Source organism: Dermacentor variabilis, chromosome 1 (assembly GCF_050947875.1).
Source record: "Dermacentor variabilis isolate Ectoservices chromosome 1, ASM5094787v1, whole genome shotgun sequence".
NCBI lineage: Eukaryota > Metazoa > Arthropoda > Arachnida > Ixodida > Ixodidae > Dermacentor > Dermacentor variabilis.
Window position 1 is genome coordinate 64,231,440 of NC_134568.1, and position 20,185 is coordinate 64,251,624.

The window sequence follows — 20,185 nt, forward strand, 5'->3', positions numbered from 1 at the left end:
TCTCCTCCTTCATATCCAACATTGCAGTGTGTCCGTGAGCAGCACGGAAGGTCTCGAAAGCAGCGATTCCAACTATCGTTAGCAGGCTAACGCACCATTGGGTGCTGTAGCGAAAGAGTTGGGAGCTGCACTCTAAAACAATGTACGTCGTATTCTTCTCTCTCTCTCTCTCTCTCTCTCTCTATATATATATATATATATATATATATATATATATATATATATAGTCCTACCTTATCTATAAGTTTAATACCCTAATACTACTGCCTCGGGTATTAATCAAATCACGTGGAAACTCACCTGCTTGCCATCTGATTAAAACAATGTTGTTATAGTCGAAAGGAAACTCCTTGAAATTTAACCACAGCACATGCGAAATGATCTTGTTTCGTGCTGACACGTCCAGATATCCTCTCTTTCTTTTACTCTGGTTGTAGCCGCTATTGTGTCACATGGCTCCTTCAAACGGCAGGTCTATGGTAGAGTGGTGTCTCCCTATCTCAAATAATGACGATCCCTTGAGACTGGGGAAAGCGCTGCCTTAGGTGAGGGCTCATTACAGCCACCAACATGTTTTCTGCCACCGTAAAAAGGATGCTTTCTTTTTCCCCCCACTTGTTTGAGGGTGAATACAACGCTTCCTCATCCGTGACTCGTCATAGCCATCTATGTGTTGTGTTCTGTCCATGTGTTGTTCCCTGTTTAAAAACAAATATGTATTTTAGTTGTTTATATATTTATTTTTTCGCTAACACTTTGGAGCCACTTGTCCTATCCACGTGTCTTTTCCCTTTCCAACACTTTGGGAACGAAAGTCTTTTGTAGTCTCGTTTACTCCTATGAAGGCCGGGCCACTGGCCGAAATGTTAGTAAAATAATAGTATTTTTGTTGGTGTTAAATGTGTGAGTATTTATTTCATGATTATTTCTCCGGGTTCAGTTCACCCTACTAATCGAATATATATATGTATATATATACACACAAACACGCGTGCACGCTCGCACGTGACAAATATACCTAATTTTGAAGTAAAGTGCGTGACGGAAGCACGTCTGGTTGGGATGATACATATACATTTTGAAGAGAAGGGGTCAGGACATAAACAAAGAACAAAAAGATTTAGAATTGTGAACGTTTCCGCTCCCTTTCGAGAGCCTTGCTCACAATGAGTGAGAACTGGCACAATGCACTGTTTATGTATGGTGCATAACATGATTAAAGGGGCCCTGAACTAGTTTTTATCGAAGTCTAGAAAGGCATTTGAAGTGAAAATAGACACTTTCAGAAATACTTTGCCGCAAAAAGTACTTCAATACATTCAACGAAAGCGGAGTTATTGGCAATCAAACACAGCCTCCAAGGTTCTTCCACTCCTCCTTCAATGCCTTGCACTGTGAAGGCTACGGCGGAGCAGGGCGTGCCCACAGCAATCCACCTTCTAAATGTCACCATGGCGCGCAGTTCAAATTTGGTTTGTGATGTTGACGAGGCCACTTCCGATTTTGTCGCCTATGACGTGCTAAACATAAGCCAAATGCAGTTCTACTCAGCGAACTGGAGTGTGCTTAGCCACGTAGGAGAACGAAGCTGCATGCAACTGTAGTGCGTATGCACAGCGTTTGCTATGTGCACAATAGGGCTTGAGTGTGTGCTCACGCTAATATGCTCGTCTGGCCATGTTACATGCTGTGAACCAGCTTTGTCCTTCTTTAGCTTGACTGACAGATAGTAGCCACAACCAACTTGCACATTTTGAAGCGCTATCAATAAGTCTGCCAAAGCATGTGACCAGGAGTGGCCAGGAGTGGACGCACGCTGGCAAGCATGCATGTGGTCTGGCCTTAAGTTTCACTTGGTTTGAGGCTAGTTAACCATTCAAAATTAGTCAAAAGTAGCTCTGACCCGACGGCTCTGAGTCCGATAAGCAGGGTGGCCAAAGTTTACTTCCTACGCGGGTGACTGTGGCTGAGCGGGAGCAGAGATAGCTGGCTTCTCTTGGAAGTACGTAATTATTATAGAAATTCGAAAGCTCACTTTCGCTTACTTCAGCTGGTTTATCGAGCTTCATCAACAAGTATACACAGTAACAGTAGGAACAAGCGCACTAATTGAAACACCCTTCTTGATTGATTTCAGCAGTCCAATAACAGTGTAAGAGTTGTCGGACGATCCTACCGCTGTCAACCAGATGTAGGAGTCATCGGACGACCTCGCCGCTGCCACCATTTGAAGGAGTTGAAGGTCGTAGAGAGGAACTCGGTGAACAGGATTTATTTACATTATTTACATCTTAGACAAGACATACATCGACAGTCTAGCGTGACTCCCATATGGAGCCCGCAAGACTAACATACAGCAAACAGCTTACGAGCACACAGCTCACGAGTACATTTCTACCATGACAACGAGCACTCAGCTCACGACGACGAGCACGCACTAGCAGCCGACAATCGCTGCATATATCCTCTCTGCTCGACGTCATAGTTCGACGTCATTGAAGATGACCCGCCCTCTTGGAGGAGGCGGGCTGACACACACATGTTGCACAGGTTTCAGTGCCGCACACACGCACAGGTGTAAAGGTCCGGAGCCGACGTCAGAAGGGCTTCGTAGAACTCTGCTCCGTCCCGGGTGGCACGCTGGGTAGCACATTTCTGAGCTGAACCCGTGACACGTGGCTGCCGGTTATTCGCAGTTCTCTGAAGTGCGCCCCGTCCGGTTGGATTGGAACACGTGCAGCGGGCTGAAATAGCTGGCACGTTGTCACCCCGTACGGCCATTCCTAACAACAGTCGCACAGGGGAATCCGCTTTATTATGAAATAAAGCATCCAGAAAAGAGCAAACAGCAGGCTTCTATTTAAGAGAGAATGTTTGAGAGAAAGGTGACTTTGCCCTCGGCTTGCGAGCTCTACGCATTGTGCACGGCTACAAAACTTGGCTCAGATGTTCACAGCAGCATATGCTATCTGTGGACTATATTTTCTCACCAAGCCCGAGAAGTGGTTCAGGACCCCTTTAAAGCATCTGGCATACATAAACGGAAGACTGCTGTCGTTGCGATTAAGGTTGTGGGAAGTGGTTTAGATAATCAGTGACTTATTATGCCTTTCTCTTTTGTTACTTATTTTTGTCATTTTGTACACGCATATATATATATATATATTTTTTTTTTCCGCAACAATTGTTTTTTTTTTATTTATGCACTTGCATTTTCCCTCAAACCATGTATACAAAGTCAGTTTTTTTTTATGTGTTCTTGTATCACACCGACCCGTACATTTTATCATGATCCTGTCATTGCAGGGATACCGGCTCTGCCACTGTGGAGACCAGTATGGGGGTGCTGACTGTGGCCATGCTTTGGTGCCAGGGCAAGTGTCGTGGAGCCTTCTGTTTGAGCTGGAACGACTCACTGGGCAGATTCAAGGGGCCAGTATAGGTGGTGCCATTGAGCTGCCCCACTCACGCCTGGGCCACTCACTCCTCTCTCTTGAGCCCAACCAACTGTGGCTGTTTGGAGGCAGGGACCCTGCACGGGGTGACAGTGATGAACTTTATGTGTATGACCTCGATTTTGATCGTTGGAAAAAGGTGGGCATCTGATTTTCTTTCATCTCCCCCGCTTTCTATTTTTAATGATTAGCACAAATTCACATTCTACTGGAGGTCATGACAGTTTTTAATGATTGGCACAAATCCACATTCTACTGGAGGTGGAGGCCATGACATTTGGTTTTTCCTGCCAACTTGACAATATGTACTACTTAGTTGTGCTCAAGGTATCACAGTCTCGTTCCTGAGAACTGCATATAAAAGAACACATATGCTGTTCACGTGTTCCCTTGTGCTGTGAGGCTGGCAGCTCTCATCAAATGCCAGGGTGGAAGCACCCGCTCAATCTCTGTTCAGTAACCCGCAGAACTCTGTATGCTAGTGTCCCAGAATAGCGAGCCATGACAAGCCAGTATTTTTTTCACTGTACAACTTTGATAAAGCAAACAGCGGTAACTGTTGTACTCTCCAGCAGCATTCACAGTGTTGCCATAGGTAGTCGCTATACACCTAAACATCAGTACAAGAGTGTAGTACAAATCAGCATTCTACACTCGAACCTCTTTGTAATGGAACGAGATATAACAAAGTAATTGATATAACAAAGTAAATGAAATTCCCCTTGAAATTCTCATAGAGATCCATGTATTCAAAACATTGTTTAATGAAGTGGAACTGTCCTGCCAATGGATAAAACGAACTAGATTCGTCTCCGAAATAAAAAAATTGGAGGACGCTTAAGCTTCGCCTTCAAGAGTGGAACGCGACAGCGTCCCCGTCGACCCGCCAAGGGGTGTAAGACAATGGGCTACGGCGCAGCGACTACGCGCCCCGCATCGGACGCGGTGAGCGTCGAGCAACGCAGCGTTCGGCGCGACAACGAAATGTGTGCCTGAGCAAGCGACGCACGCCTGAGCCTCAGAAACAGCTTGTTTCTAAGGCAACACCGCGTTCACTAGAGGCGCTTTTGTACCGCTTCGAAGCATCGAACTCGTGGCTCAGTGGTAACGTCTCCGTCTCACACTCCGGAGACCCTGGTTCGATTCCCACCCAGCCCATCTTGGAAGTTGCTTTTTATTTATGAAGTGCCTGCCGTGATTTATCGCTCACGGTCAACGCCGCCGACGCCGACACCGACGACACCGGCTTTTCTGTGACACGAGCTCCTTAACGCTATCGCATTAATATATCCGACCATTGCACACCGAGCACAGTGCTTTCCGCGGGGTTCCGCACTCGTTTGCCATGGCAGTTCAAAACTCCCACGACACCGTGTCGAAAATGCTCTTGAGCAACACTAGTCTTACCACCACGTGTAGCTCCACTGACCTCTCTCTCTTCCGCGTGCCTGGCTGCGTGAGCCATGCCACACTGTGTTGCTATGCGTGGTGTTGCGAAAGATTAGTGCATTCACTTCTACTGGTAGGCACGGCATGGAGCCAGGCATAGCTGGGCGTGGCCTCTGATACCTCCCCGGCGCAATCTCGGGGGTAACACACATGCCTGCGTGGCGGGTCGTGCCATCGGTCGCTATGTGCGGCGGTGTGAAAGATTAGTTCATTCACTTCTGTCTTTCTCTATGGCGCACCGTTCAGGCAGCTGCAGCTGGGTGTGGCCTCAGAAATCTCACACCCAGGCTGTGCATTCACTTCTACCTCATCCCGTGGCGCGCCACAGGGGCTGGCAGCTGGGCATGGCCTCTGAACTCGCATTGGCATTTGTGCAATCTTGGAGGCCACGATCCGCCCGAGCCAAGCCAACGAGACGAAGTGTGTTTGCCTCTTCGGATCACACAGCAGAGCGCTGTGTTGTGTGCCACTTGCTGCTCGACTGCAACAAGCTAAGCGGAAAGCGGACACAAAAGACCATCACAATGGAACAGAAGGCAGCTATCTAAAGGCTCTTGCATCAAGTGCTAAGTCACAAGGTTTCGCACGCTGATAATTATTTTATTGTTTTATTGAAATTTCATCCCATGTGTGGCTGTGTAGTGGTTCTGTGGGCCGCAAAGCCGTCTTCTTATTTCCATGTTTATAATGTGCACCCCATTGGGCATTATTGCAGCAAGTGGCAATAATGGATATAACGAAGTACAGTAACAGATATAACCAAGTAATGTTGGCTCCCCCTTCAACTTCGTTATAACGAGGTTCGAGTGTACTTCATTACATAGAAGTTTCGTTACCCTGAAATACCCTATATTCTTCTGTAAGGATCACACCCCTAAATTTGGGGTTCAATATTTTAGAAGAAAATCTGTAGAAAATTATTTGTGCATTGGCTGCACTCTCCTTTATTAACTCTCGTTACTGCAAGAAAATGGTCGTCTTTGATAAGTCTCGGAAAAAGACTATTTACCACCACAAACAATATTCCAGCACACATTGCAGCATAGCATATTGTGCAGTATGAAATGCTCTTTCCAAAAACATATGTTGCCAAAGAAAAAAAATTATTAGGTAAAACGAAAATTCTAGAAAGCACCATTTTTGCTGCCAGTTGATAAAACCAACCATAAAAGACATGTTATCTACAAAAATACTAATATCAAAGAAAATTCAGAATATACATTTCAAAGATAAATAACCACGAATAGTGTCTGAAAAAATAAATGCTCAGTACACCTCCGTTGTTCCGATATAAAAAAGAAACTACCGTAAAAACCGGACTATAGGTCGGACCGGAACATAGGTAGATCCCCCAACTAATGAATTCTAAAAATGAAAAAAATCTTTTTCAATAGCAAAAGTACCAAAAGACACCCTTACCTTGAAACAAATGCGACTCATGCACAATAGTGACAGTATTTATTTAAGTGCTGCTCGCATGTGCACCTGGCCAATTTGTAACAGTATCATGCGACCATCGACCCGCGTGCTTGTCAGCATCTTATTAACGGCGCTGAGCGGCGAAACAAACGAGATACGCGCATGTGTATACGTGCGCTTACTTTCGCTATTTTGCCGCTTTGTGCCGTTATGATATGGTGCTGACAAATACGCAGGTCGATGGTCACGCGATACTGTTAAAAATTGGCCGGGTGTACAGTACACAGAAGGGCATGAAGTGCGCAAGCGCTACTCCGAATCAGAGCAATGCCTTTGATCAGAGTCGTCCGAACTAGAGTCCGATGACGAGTGCTTCTCGCTGCCCACTCCAGAGGCCCGCACGATCTCTACCGCTTTCAAACGGATGCATTCGGCAGTCACAGGCAGCGATCTTACACGTAGCTTCCGGATGAACTCCGCAACCTTGTCTTCCAGTTCTGCGGTCCGCCCACGAAATGACGTTTTCTGTTGGTTTGCTGCTTCTGCCTCCGCCAGTACCGAATGCTCTTTTCGGATACTCCAAATTCGCGCTGTGCCGCGAGGTTGTCGTGGGCTTCCGCGCACTCAATTGCCTTTTTCTTGAAGGCGACGGTGAATTGCCGTCGGCTTCTGCTCATTTTGAAACAAATTGTAAAAAAGCAGCCTTTAACCAATATAACTTTGTGACATGTAAGCACAAATTGCCGGTGCCACAATGTCGCCACGCCACGCTGCTGCTGATGGCGATGGCGGCTCTTTACTTCATCCGCCCATTGTTGCAAGACTTCCGTAGTTTTTCCGCCAATGTCCGGTATATAAGACGAGGGTCGACTTTTCGCAATGTTTTTTTTTTTTTTTTTTTTTTTTTTGAAGTTCGACGTATATTCCTGTTTTTACGGTAAGACCAGTTCATCACTCATGCCATGCGGTGAAGCAGTTCCTGGATTTTGTGAAGCATAGGTACACTCCACAATTTTCCCACAAACTGCATGGTTTTTGTTCAGCTTTGTGGTCCTCGTAACACATTTTGCACTTCCGCCTTTTCGGCATCATCTGAGGATAGTCGAATGAGAACTCCTAGGAACGTACTTCACCAGTTCGTCTAGAGTCGTGCGCCTCTTCCAGGACCGATCGCTTTCAGCGTAGCTGAGCAGCTACAAGATTATGCATCCAAGCATATCTGTTTGCATTTTTGTACATTGTCTTTATCACCTCTGCAGAGAAGAAAAGTAGAAAGAAATCCCATGCCATTGTAAACTGTCTTGCACTGCTTTGTAGTGCTCGGCCGAGATGTGCTATAGGCGGCCTTCTTGGCGTGAACGGAAGTTTCTTTGCTGCCGATGGTAGCACATCATGACCACGCGAAGTATGCACCCTGAAGATAATCAGTAGAGCTCTCAGGTCATGCAAAAAATATCTGAAGATAAGCACCCACAAGGAGGGAGACCCCTCATGGCCGTAAAGGAAACTCAGCGGTGAACAGCTGCGGATATTCCATGCTGACTCAAAACAGTGTTGCTGTCAGAGCTTAAATCTGCTTTGCTATCGTCTTCAGAATCACAACTCGACTCCTCATCACTAAACTCAAGTGTAGGTGCAGCATAGTTTCAAGTGCGACGCTTTTCTCGCGACACAGCTGCATGGGACGACGCCATGAGAGCGACTTTTAATAACTGCGCAGTGACACCGGCAGCCCTTGCCGGGATTTTGCGAGAGAAGCGAAATCAAAACTCTTGGAAACTGGTTGAAAATGGCAGGTCCACATGTTGGACATGTGGCAGACCTTCAGAAATACGCTTTGGTGGAATAAAACGACTCGGACTCCAAACCAAAGCTTACTAGTGAACAGCTGGCTTCATTTTCGGGTAATTATCACTGCTCATCACTGTCGGACTCCAAAGCCAGAGATATAATTTAATTCTTGACTTGCTGGGAGTCATTTGAGTACAAAATTTTGATGGTAATGCAGCGTAAGCGTGAGCGGCATACTTTTTTCTCGAGCGCGGCAGAGGGTGACAGCCACACCCCATTTCGCTACAACATACGCACATTAGTTCATGAAAAGGTCCGTCAAAAATCCCAACGTCACCGGAGTGGAAAAACTCAAACTGATTCTGAAAGTGCAGTGTCTGTACTAACTACTGGATGGCTTTAAGTTGATAAGAAATGGCTACAGCATGTCGAAACTGGCGATCTAAAGCATCGATCACCGGTGACGAATTTTAATAGGCGTGGTAATGACATAGTTAAAATAACCGCACACTCAGTTTTGTTTTCTGCTACTGCCAAATCTCGTGGATCATCTCATGCTGCATCTGCAGCTGTCGCAACCAAATCTATTGTGACCAGTATCTTGATTTGTCTAGCTGTTTGACTGCATATGTGGCATAGGGCTGTTGTCAGCACACTGCACACTTGTAATAGGCAATAACCCAAATACGGTGCTGTTACCTGGGCACGTATTCTGAAACGTTCGCCTTCGCGAAAGTTTCGCCCTGGCCACGCCTCTGCCAATGGCGCGCGCTGATTGGAGATTTTAGCAAAACCGGCTATCTAGTAGTTCCGGCGTACGTCATTTTAACGTCATGGTGCCGATGGGTGCTCTCGACATGTATTGAATAAATGAGCATGTCTTTTGGCGTCTCTTGGCGTTTGGTTGGTGGTGGAGTGTAGTAGAGATAAGATAGGTGGTAGTTTGCAGTAGCCTTTTTGGTGGCATTTTACATGCGTTGTTTCGCGGCGATGTTTGTTGATTCATATAAAATAAAACATTTCACACCTCCTTATTCAATTTATTTTAGCTAAAGAGGCTGTAAGCAAACGTAGTCAGTGCGCAGAACCCGTACCGCGGCCACTACACTCGAAAACAACACACCCGAGCCGCTCTGCACTCGCCGGGCGAAATCTCTCATGCGATGTGAAGTGTTCTAGAGTGCGCATCGGTAGTGCACGTTGACGTCACGGGTAAGCAGTCGCTTGGCTTATTGAATGTGACTTTCGCGGCGGCGAAACTTTCGTGGAAGGCGAACGTTTCAGAATACGGTCCCTGCTGTAGGAGGCGCGAAGTGAGCGTCGTGTTTTGCTCTAGGCATCGTAGTCTGGCGGTTCGGTGAGCTGGCGGGTTCGAAACCGAGCCCGCCAGCTCGGTTTCATTTCGGTTTCCCATTGCTATCTTCAAGCACTACGCAGTAGGAAAACAAGGCGCGCCTCAAGCGGCTCAGGCCCCACCTGGTCAAGGAGAGTCGACATCTCTGACTGAGTGGGCACATGAAAACTTTCTGCCAGAGTGCCCCACCTGAAGAGACTGTTGTCATAGACTGAATTCAAGGTGCACATACATAGGCTTGCTAAAGCTGCAAGTACAACAATGCGTGTATTAGGCCATGCGGGCCCCATAAGCTCAGCGAGTGTGGGCGTCTTGTGATGCAATGCTTCGCATTACGTAGATGTTGACTGCAGTTCAGTCTGCCAAATTTTTTAGTGACTTCAGATTGTAAATTTTCCTGTTAGTAATTGTTTCTCACTTTTTTTTTCAGCACGTATGAACGAGATTCTACTGTATTTTGTCTGTGACATAGGTCATTCTAGCTGTAGGCATAGAGCAGAGTGCCTGTTCGCAGCATCCCTGTAGAACAATGTCTGCAAATTTATTTAATAAACAGTATGCATCCTGCGTCATAAAACTATTTTCTTTTCTTTTTGACTGTAGTAATATTTCTTCAAATTTTAGGGAATACACATCTGATACTAGGACTCAACAATACTGCCAAGAGATGCTGCTTATATTTCTTCTGTAGCCAGTAATCCACCCTCTCAGCAACCATGCCACATGCGCTTGGGCACATTTCGCTTTTGACACACAAATGTAGACATGATACCTTTGGGCTCTGTGCACTTGCTGACTGATTTTTGTGTGACAAGAGAGAGAGAGAAAAGAATGCAGAGAAAGGCAGGGAGGTTAACCAGAGGTAGTTCTGGTTGGCTGCACGGGGGAAGGGTTAAGGGGGATAAAAAGAGAAAGAGACTGGAAGGGGGAGATAGGAGAGAAAGAGAGATGAGCACGAATAAAGTGCGTACACTATAGAGCGGTAGGGGGCGGCATTCTTAAAGTCTATCGTGAAGCCCCCTAGACCGCAGGAACCTTAATAACGTGAATAAGGCCTTCAACACGGATGTTCTTTCGGAGCACTGACCTAAAGCTTTGAGTTCTGATAGTGGACGATTGTCCAACTGGTCCAGTACTCATCGTCTCATCGATGTTGCATGTGTCGCACGGGGTTTTTGTGTGACAACAATGTTTTTGTGGTTGTCTGGAAGAGTTGGAAGACGATGACATTATAAGAAAACACATGGGTTAGTAACATGTTTTCAGGTAGACACTGTCAGACAAAGGATGCACCAGCTACACTGCCTGCGCAGTTTTTATGTTATGCGGTTATGTGTAACTTTAAATGAAGGCTGGTGCAAGTACATCATGTGAAACACTTTGTAAAAAATACAGGAGAGAGTTGTTGATTAGCCAGAACTTTTAGCAAGTTGCTTTGTCTTTGGTTTCACTTGTTTCAGCTTAACGTGTCACGCGACATGGGCCAAGCTCCAACGGCTCGTCGTTCCCACGGAGCTGCTATGGTGGCTGGCAACATGTACATATTCGGTGGGCTCAATGCCACTGGTGTACTGGGTGACTTCTGGAAATTTGCGACAGACTTCTACACATGGACTCGTGTTCCAGTAAGTGACAGCAGAGCCCTTTTATATTATTGTAGGGGCACATTTGTTAGGCTTAACTACTTTCAATCTGCTTAAAATTGCATGGTTTTTCAGTTAGCAGTTTGTAATTATGCCTTTCTATGCACCACATTTATTTGAGAAAAGAAGAATTCTTGACTGGATAAATTAAATTTCTATACACTCCCATGCCCACACATGTACTCACATGAATGGGACAAATATGTGATGTCAGCTGATGCACTCCATCACTACCAAGGCATTGCAATATAGCTTCACTTTATGTCTTCATGGTTTGTGGCCTGCACTTATACATACTACCATGCTAATGTGCCACTCTTGAGTTTGCGACTATGCATACAAGATTTTAATGTATTGAACAAAATTGTGTTGGCTGAAGGTAAAATACCACAAATTAGTTTACGTTAGTCTTTGTGCATTTTAATGGGGTACTTACAGACATTGTAAGTAAACGTGAGACATTGCCAGGCACTAACTTTTTCCCACCTTTTGTCATCATTATGTCAGACATTTTTTCTTAATCTCTTTGTAATGCAGTTGACTTCCGTTAATTCGACCTTGACGAGACCGACGAAATTAATCGAATTATCTGGTGGTTTGGCTTAAACAAGATGCAGAAAAAAATGCTGAAACATACCACTGATTCATTCGACAGTATTTTCTTGATTCTAATACGACCCCAAATAAAACGCTCATTCGCTTTCTGTGTGTCCAAAGTAGAAAACTAATGGAGAAATTTCATTAACCCCCGTAGTCTAGAATTCTCCTCCACTCAGCACTTGACCTCGACTCAAGAAAGTTGATCATAGTGCCGCCTCTTAACATGATGGGTCACCGAACTTCTTCTGCAGTCGAGGGGTGGCACTGTGCTCAATTCGGTGGAGTGGGGGAATAGCTTCAAGTCCAGTATCGTTGGAGACTATGGGGGCAAAGCTCCCAAACAGAGTATAAATGTAACACACACCTGATCTTTTAGCAAGGAAAATGGGCAACGGTCTATAGTGTACTGAACCATAACAGCCGGTTTCCTAAAGTCAGCTTCGCCACAGTATATCTGTGTTATGTCGTAAAGCATATGAACACCACAAAGGCGGTTTTTGTTTTATGTTCAGCTGCACTGCACAGGCAATTTTCAGCCCAATTTTTTAGAAAAAACAAATATGGACACACATTAGAATCGGGTAAAGAAAGTAATCAGACATTGTGAGCTATGGTTATTGCTTAAAAATATTCCTAGAGCAGGCCGAAAATAAGCGTTTTCAATGGGAGATGATGTGTTTTGAGCACGTTCACTGTCCCCAAGCTTCGCCGAGACAGACACTGCCTCTAAAGGGGTCACTATTGAAGTTGCCATAGAGGTCATGCGCATGTGTTCCTGACTGGTGACATTGGAATTATCCGGTCAAGGCCAATTTTAGGATTGAAATAATGAATGTGAAGGTCCATAGAAATGGCCATAGAAAGGCCTGAGTGCAGGCCGAGACCTCTGACCTGGTTCGAATTAACCGAAAAATCTAATTAGTCAGAGTTGAATTAATAGAAGCCTACTGTAAGTCAAACCCTGCTATAACAAAAGCCAGAGGCAATGAAACTTGTCATAGCAAAACGTTTTCATATCCACAATGAACATCCAAAGAATTCAATGCATTTTCTATCTCACCAGTGAAACGTCAATAAACTGCAATCCCGCTTTAACAAAACTTGTGGGAACGTTAGTCCCTATATTATCTATCCATGTAATGCTAACAGAGTTTAAAAAGTGCTCAATTGCATTTTCTGCCCCCTTAAATTGCATAAAATATAGACACAGCATGTTTGCATGGCCACTATTTTTGTTCACAAAAACAGCAAAGCTCCAGAAGCACTGGAAACTTGCCATGCCCACAATCTTGTTTGTCGATTGCCTGTTTCAAGTGGTACGTCCACATCACCATTGACTTGTACTGATAGGTGATAACACTTTGTGTGCCATGCATAGTGCATGCATACTCTTGAGGCTCTGTGTGCATTGAAGTTGACTTGAAGTGTGCAAGGAAAACAAAGTGCTGTGAAAACAAGAAAGTCCACGTTCCACCAATGTGGACTTGTTTATGGTGCTTGAGATGGTGGCCACTGCATGGTGTTGCAACTGTACACCTAGTTTCAGAATTCATGATTTGGGAAGTTACCGCAAGGAACACACTAGACAAAGAAAGGGACAACACGAAGCTGTAATGTAATGTAGCAGAGTCTGGGTGTAGACCATTTGGTGATTCATGATTTGGGAAGTTACTGCAAGAAACACACGAAATGAAGACAGGGACAACATGAAGCGGTAGTGTGGGCCTAGTGGTCTCGAGCTTGACCAACGGGGAGGGGCCCAGACAGAGACGTCAGACGATCAATGTAACGAGTATCAAAGACATTTAATTACATCGCTACGGAGCGGTCAGCTCTATGAGCTTCGTGACGGAGAGCGACACACATGCTCTAGTTTGTGCTGAAGGCTGGAGTCCATTGGCAGGGGCATCTTTTATAGCGTCTACGAAATGCTCTCGCTCAGGAGAACAAAAGAATGAATTCTCTCCACGCTTGCGGCTGCCACTCGGTACGTGGAAGTAAGTTAACATATTTTTGTCTTTTCGCTGTTGCTTCCTCCAAGCGTGCGGGTGGCTCGGTGTATTTTAAACATCTGGGCTTTCGCTGTGGCTTTACCGGCTTGACTGAAATTGTTTATCACAAGGGCCAGTTGTAACAGTGGGTTGCTATGCCTCCAGCCATGTTTGAAAACTGGAGTTGTATTGTGTTACTAGAAGGCATCATCGAAGAATACGGCCTCTGATTCAAGCACGCTGGCTTCGGTACTGCCCAGCGGGCATCACGTGAAAGTATGGAGTCACCAGATAAAAATTTGCTGGAAGACTGCCATGTTCTTGGCCAATCACTTTCACAACATTTCACTTGACTCGGTACCAGATGTGTCAATGTCTATGAACGACAGTGGGCCTCTTCAATTATGCAGTCATGGACTGCCCGCAAACTATGCGTGGCTTCCGGTTTGACTAGCTCCGACAGAAGGGTATGTCAGAGACATGTGACCCAGCTGCTGGGGACTGTCCAAGGGGGTCCGGGGTTTCACACAAAAGCACCATGACCGGAAGTCAATCTCCTGGCTGCCCATACCCAGCTAGGAGATTGACCCAGCCCATCACTCATGAATTCGTTAGTGTGACCTCCAAGATACGGTAATCTTAGAGGCGACATTGCCGATTCAACCACGAAGCTTGCATAACGGAATATTGCGGCCTGAGTGTGTAGAATGTGTTCACAAAGCTTAGTTATAGTGCAATTTAGGTCGCACTGTCTCTTTTCGTGCCACTTATAACTACTGTAAGCTAGCTTGTCGGTTGGGCAATTGAGGCGAAATATCTATACAAATGTAAACAAAATCACGATCATACCGCGTCACTGTTCACGAAAAAATGCACACGAATATCACATCTCTATGTTGCAAAAGCAACTCATTAGGCTAAGAAAACACAATTACATTGTGCATGGTTCTCGAAACTCGTGAGAGATTGTCACGAATTCTGGCAAACTAGAGACAGACAGGAACAAGTTGCACATGTAAGGCGAACATTTATAATTGAAAAAACAAACATCAATGAAACCAACTCTTAACCCATATTTTTTATGGCCGCCGCACTCCGCTGTCAGGCACTGCCTGACACGCTTTCTCATGGTTGAATTGTGCGTGTTTTCTAATTATGCATGATGCTCCATCTCTTAGAAAAGTCAGTAAACTTATTTTCTTTCTGCTAGACTTTTTTCACGCTAGATGGCACAGCTAACGCATCTGTAAAAAGCTTGGATTGTGCGAGTGCTGCGTAGCTCAGAGTCTACGCCACTTGCATCGAAGCATGGCTGCATTCTTGTCGAGTGCCTGCTATGGTGTTGCCTTTAGCAAAAGGGGTGACGATTGTAGTGAGGAAGAGGATTATGTGCCTCCATCAGATAACGAAGAAAGTAATTCTTCACAAGCCAGCGACGAAGAAGAAGACAACGCTGGAGACAGTGGAAACAAGAACAAGAACGCAGGACCACGTGGAACAGGCTGGCAAGCCTACTTGGGTAATTCTCCTAACTTTGCCCCTCTTCCCTTCACTACCACGAGCCCGGGATCCCAAGTAAGGTCTTCCAATCTGAACTGTGAGTTGGACTACGTTAAGCTGTTCTTCACAGACCAGCTGATTGAGGAAATAGTGTACGAAACCAACCGCTACGCGTGTGAAAAAATTTCGAGTGCCGATGTCCTTCTGAAGTACTCGATTTGGAAGGACTGGAAGATGTGTCCTCGGAAGAATTCAAAGCCTTCCTAGGTGTAATTATCAACATGGCCTTGAATCCCAAGCCGGAACTGAAGGAATACTTCAGCAACGACCTCCTCAAGAAGATGCCTTTCTTGCCACATGTATTCCAGCGGAAGAGATTGCTTCAAATCTTTTGGATGCTTCACGTTGCACCAAGCCCAGACGCCTCTTCAGGTTGACCAACTCGTGGAAGCAAGGTCAGGGTTGTTGTGAACTACATAGATGAAAAATGCAGAGAGCATTTCAACGCCGGCCCCAAAATTTGCATAGACGAGAGCACTGTCGGCTTCAAGAGCCGCGTCTCATTCAAGTGGTATAATCCCCAGAAGCCAACAAAATGGGGCATTCACGTTTGTGCACTTGCTGACTGCCAAACAGGCTACATTTCTGCCTTTGAGCTATGCAGTACTATGGCAGCACAACAACTGATAGCCTCTGTCTTCCTGAGCTTCCCTTCACATGCAGGATTGTACTCCACCTGCTGGAGAAAGTGTAATAAGCTACGCCGGGCAGTGACTATCATATGTATACAGATAGATTTTATTCGTCCTCAATGCTTGCGGAAGAACTGCTTTCGCAGAGTATATTCCTAACGGGGCCTGTGATGGACAAATCAAAAGCAAGTGCCCCAGCAGCCCAAGAAGAAGCTGAAAAAATGTGAAGTGGTGGCTTATCGCAAAGGAAACTCGTACATGGCGCTTGCCTGGTAGAACAAGCGTCAAGTGACAATGCTAAGTTCAGGCCACAATGTGTCCACAAAAGAAAAACTGTATCAAGGAAGAAAGCTGAAGGAAAAACATTCACCCTGAAGAAGCCCGTAGCGATATACGACTACTCCGAAAATATGGGTGGAGTTGACAGGGCCAACCATTATTGTGCAAGTTAAGCGCTTTCTAACAAATCAATGAAATGGTGGAGGAAGCTTTTTTGGGGGGGCTTCTTGAAGTCTCAATTGTCAACAGCTTCATTTTGATGAGGATACAGCTCCTAAAGCAGGGACAGAAAGAGCAGCGACAGCTGCAGTACCGGAGGAACCTGGTGGAGCAGCTGGTGGATGACGTAAGGACTCAACCTAAGGAGCGGGGCCCATCTGCACATTTGGACTGCGAACAAAGGCTGGACGGAAAGCCCCATTTCATATAGAACATGTCCGGCTGAAGCAGCAAAGACTGCGCTGTTTGCAGTGACTGAAAAACAAAAGGAAGGAAACAGTGTTCTTCTGCAAAACTTGCAGCAACAATCCTGGACTGCACCCGGGAGAGTGTTTTGAGCGCTTCCACACGCTGCCAAAGTATCGCTAAATGACATAAGGACACAAAAAGCAACTGAAAAAATAAGCATCCTGTGAGTTTTCCTTCCGCAGCTGTTATTTTCTTTCGTGGTGCCCAACATCAGCGAAATAGTTTCGGACCGGAACGACCGGAAAGTGGGTAAAAGTTTTGGACCACAAGGGTTGAACAAACAATGCAGACATGTTAGAACACTTAAACTATACAATATATACAGTCTTGCTCGGAAATTAAGTCCTAACCATTTACATCGTCACTCCCTTTTGGCAGTGTCAGGGCAACCGCCATGGCACAAGATGGGTCAGGTTGCCAGGTGGCTTCCGTTGCATAGGACGGGTCCTGACAAATGGGAGCCATGATAGCGCAGGACTAGGCTTAGTGCATGGGTGGCCGCTGTTGCACAAAACGGGGCTCGTGAGCAGCGCTGTGGTTAAGCCTGGGCTGGCCTCTGTGGCACAATATGGCACCATAACTGCAGCGGGAACCTGCCCAGCTACTCTGATGCACCATCACAGCACTCTAGGGAGACAGTGAGCCAGTGTGTTGCCAGTGGGTCCCCTCTCCGACCAGGTCTTCTAAACCACCTGCTGCCGTCTCCAGAGCATGTGTGGAGACATGTCCACATTATCCCAAGGCCACATCACCGGCTGACTTGTCACCTCATTCACACATCCTTCTTCCTCTTCCTTTTCATTGCGGTCTCGCGCTGCCTGATTGCAGTTCCACTTTTTCACATCTCAAGGACCACTTCACTTCTTCTTTGTCTCACTCTTCTTTATCCTAAATCCACACATAAACTCATGACAGACCCGTCTGCGAAAGGGCCGATCACATCACTACATGCGATGCGCATCTCGTACAGAGTGCATGTGTGTTTTATTGGCAAATGTCATCCTCTGCTTATCATGGATGTTAAAAAGCAAACGCTCGAACTTTGCAAAAGGGATCAACACATGAATAACACTTTGTGAAGGTCCGATTGTATACCACTCCATCTACTGGCGAGAAATAGCCACACACACTAGCTTCCCTTACCTGAAAAGCAAAATCCACGTTTACTACATATAGCAATGAGCGTGACAGATTTCACAAAATGCATCAAGAAAAGCAAGCATGTGAGTCTGATCGCTGTGCTTGTCTTTTTAAAATACAGACTAAAGCGGCAGCAATTACACAACTCATGGAAAGCTAGCATGATGGCACAGAAAGCACCAATTTAACAGACTTGCAATAGCTGAGTGCACAATATTTGCTGTCTGGAACATGCAACATACGTAGAAGCACACGGAATCTTTCATAACATCGTGGCAGATGCCATGTGCATCTTTTTCAGGCAGCCGTCGTTTACTATATATGTTTGCGCTGGTTCAAGCAAAAATCTGCTGGCAGCTCCAAGATTCTGCGGACAGTCTGTGACTTCCAGTCTGTGAAAAACAAACATGATTCTGGCAGCTCCTTGACTGGTGGGTGGAGCTTCTGAAGCTGTTCAAGAAATTTAAATGCGGGGCAGCAGTCCCAAGCAGTCTGGGAATGTCAGGGACTGATAATCGAAGAGGCCCAGTGTTCCACACAAACGAGCAACAGTGTTGTTGGCATCGTGCCAAGACACTGTGGTTAGCACTGCAGGAAAGCCGTTGCTTGTGGATGCCAATGCATCCGGTGCCGAGTCACCCAGACTCTCGCAAAAGGGCTCTTATCCTCAAAAGTGATAGAGAACACCACTCCATGCCAGTGCCTTCATCGCAGACCAACGCATGGGACCATCTCTGTGCTGTTGGCGATAAGATTCTGGATAGACTCAAGGAAATCTTGGCAAAGTAGGTTAACGAAATTTTTATTGCAAACTTTCGTTTTTCAATGCATTCCCTCCCTGCCTGTGCTTTCTCATTTCGCAACAACAAATTTCTTGTGAAAGCTCTGCCAATTTTGTTATTGCAAGGTCCAACTGCAATAATAAAAAAAATCACACATCAGAAAACCACTATTGAAGTGTCAAGAATTGCTAAGATCTGAAATTTCATTTTAATTTACTCCTTCCACATGCACAATTCTATGCTCTGCATTCCATGCACCATGTGCTATGTTCCTGTGGTGTGGGTTGTTGAGCATTCCCACCTAAGTGTAGACTACCATTTTATGTTTAGTTGCATAAGTTACATAATTACGTAATTAACGCTAGTAATTACATTTCTACCAGACAACTCCAGATGTGCCAGCCTTAGCAGGCCTGACACTGACCAACGTGGACAACCAGCAGCTGGTGCTCATAGGAGGGTTTTCTCCTGAGTATGGATTTCAGGACAAAACACTTGCCTACAGCATTGACGCCATGGACTGGCGGGTCCTCAATACTACAGGCACTGTCCCCATTGGTAAGTAACTTGTTTTACCTTGTTCATATGGATGAAGTTGAGTTATTTAGCGAACCTTGTCATCTCTTGTCAAGTGTGTAACTATGGGAAGCTCTTGAATGGGGAGGGTGACCCTAGAAGAACACCCTGCTCCTACCTCATTTCTTTTTTTCCTCCAATACCAACAAATGCAATAGAACTTCATTATAACAAAGTTGCATTGACACACAAATACCTTCATTATATCTGATATTCATTTAATGCGTATTTTGTTACACACTAGTATCGGCAAGAAACATTTTAAATTTAAAAGGACAGACTAATGGGCTAGTTGTTATGGCATCATATACACTTTAGTGCAAAATGCGCACAGATGTCAACAAAAAACACAGACGACTCGTCCTTTCTGTCACTGTCTTTGTGCCTTTTGCGCTACTGTGTACATGCTTTTAGGTTTAGCTTGTTATATCCAATAACTTATATCCAGGCTCATTATATTGAGGCTCAACTGCATTCACTTCTGGAAATTAGCTTGTGTGGTCCAAAGAATGTCTCATCTTTGCATACATGTGTAGACCTGTGCTGGGCAACTACAGTAAAAATCTTGGTAAAGTGTTAACTTTTTTTTTCCTTATCATGGAAAAAAAAAAACTGGCCTTTTTGGAAGGCTCCAGTGATGATTCTTTATTGAATACAGCATCAGGGTTACAATAACATGCTATATATCAATAGAAAGCTAAACAAATGTACTTTCCAGATACGAGTTTTTTTTTTTTTTTTTTCAAAATCCGATCGATCACGAAATGAAAACCCCAATGAAATTCTGATGACAGTGTGTGCAGATGTGTTGCGCAGTGTCTAATATGCCCGTCAATCACATGAGGGGTCATAGTTGTCAATTCCGAGCGTGCAGTGAGCACGTGGTAAACATGCCTCGAACCATAGAGCTTCCCGCTAAGTGTGAAGTGCATGCTGTCATTCAGTTTCTGCATGCTGAAGGGTGCAGTGTAGCCGAAATTCATTGACAAATGGGTAATGCATATGGTACAACTTTCATGAGTGACAGCAAAGTGTGGCAGTGGTGA

General features: G+C 45.3%; 1 protein-coding gene across 1 annotated transcript in view; it reads left to right on the forward strand.

Moving 5' to 3' along the window:
• Megf8 (multiple EGF like domains 8) overlaps positions 1-20,185 on the forward strand; it is a 209,229-nt gene that overhangs the window by 87,211 nt on the left and 101,833 nt on the right. Inside the window, exons 18-20 of the mRNA XM_075688154.1 lie at positions 3,307-3,594; positions 10,929-11,093; positions 18,947-19,121. Coding sequence (XP_075544269.1) covers positions 3,307-3,594; positions 10,929-11,093; positions 18,947-19,121 — 628 coding nt within the window. The remainder of the gene's footprint in view (positions 1-3,306; positions 3,595-10,928; positions 11,094-18,946; positions 19,122-20,185) is intronic.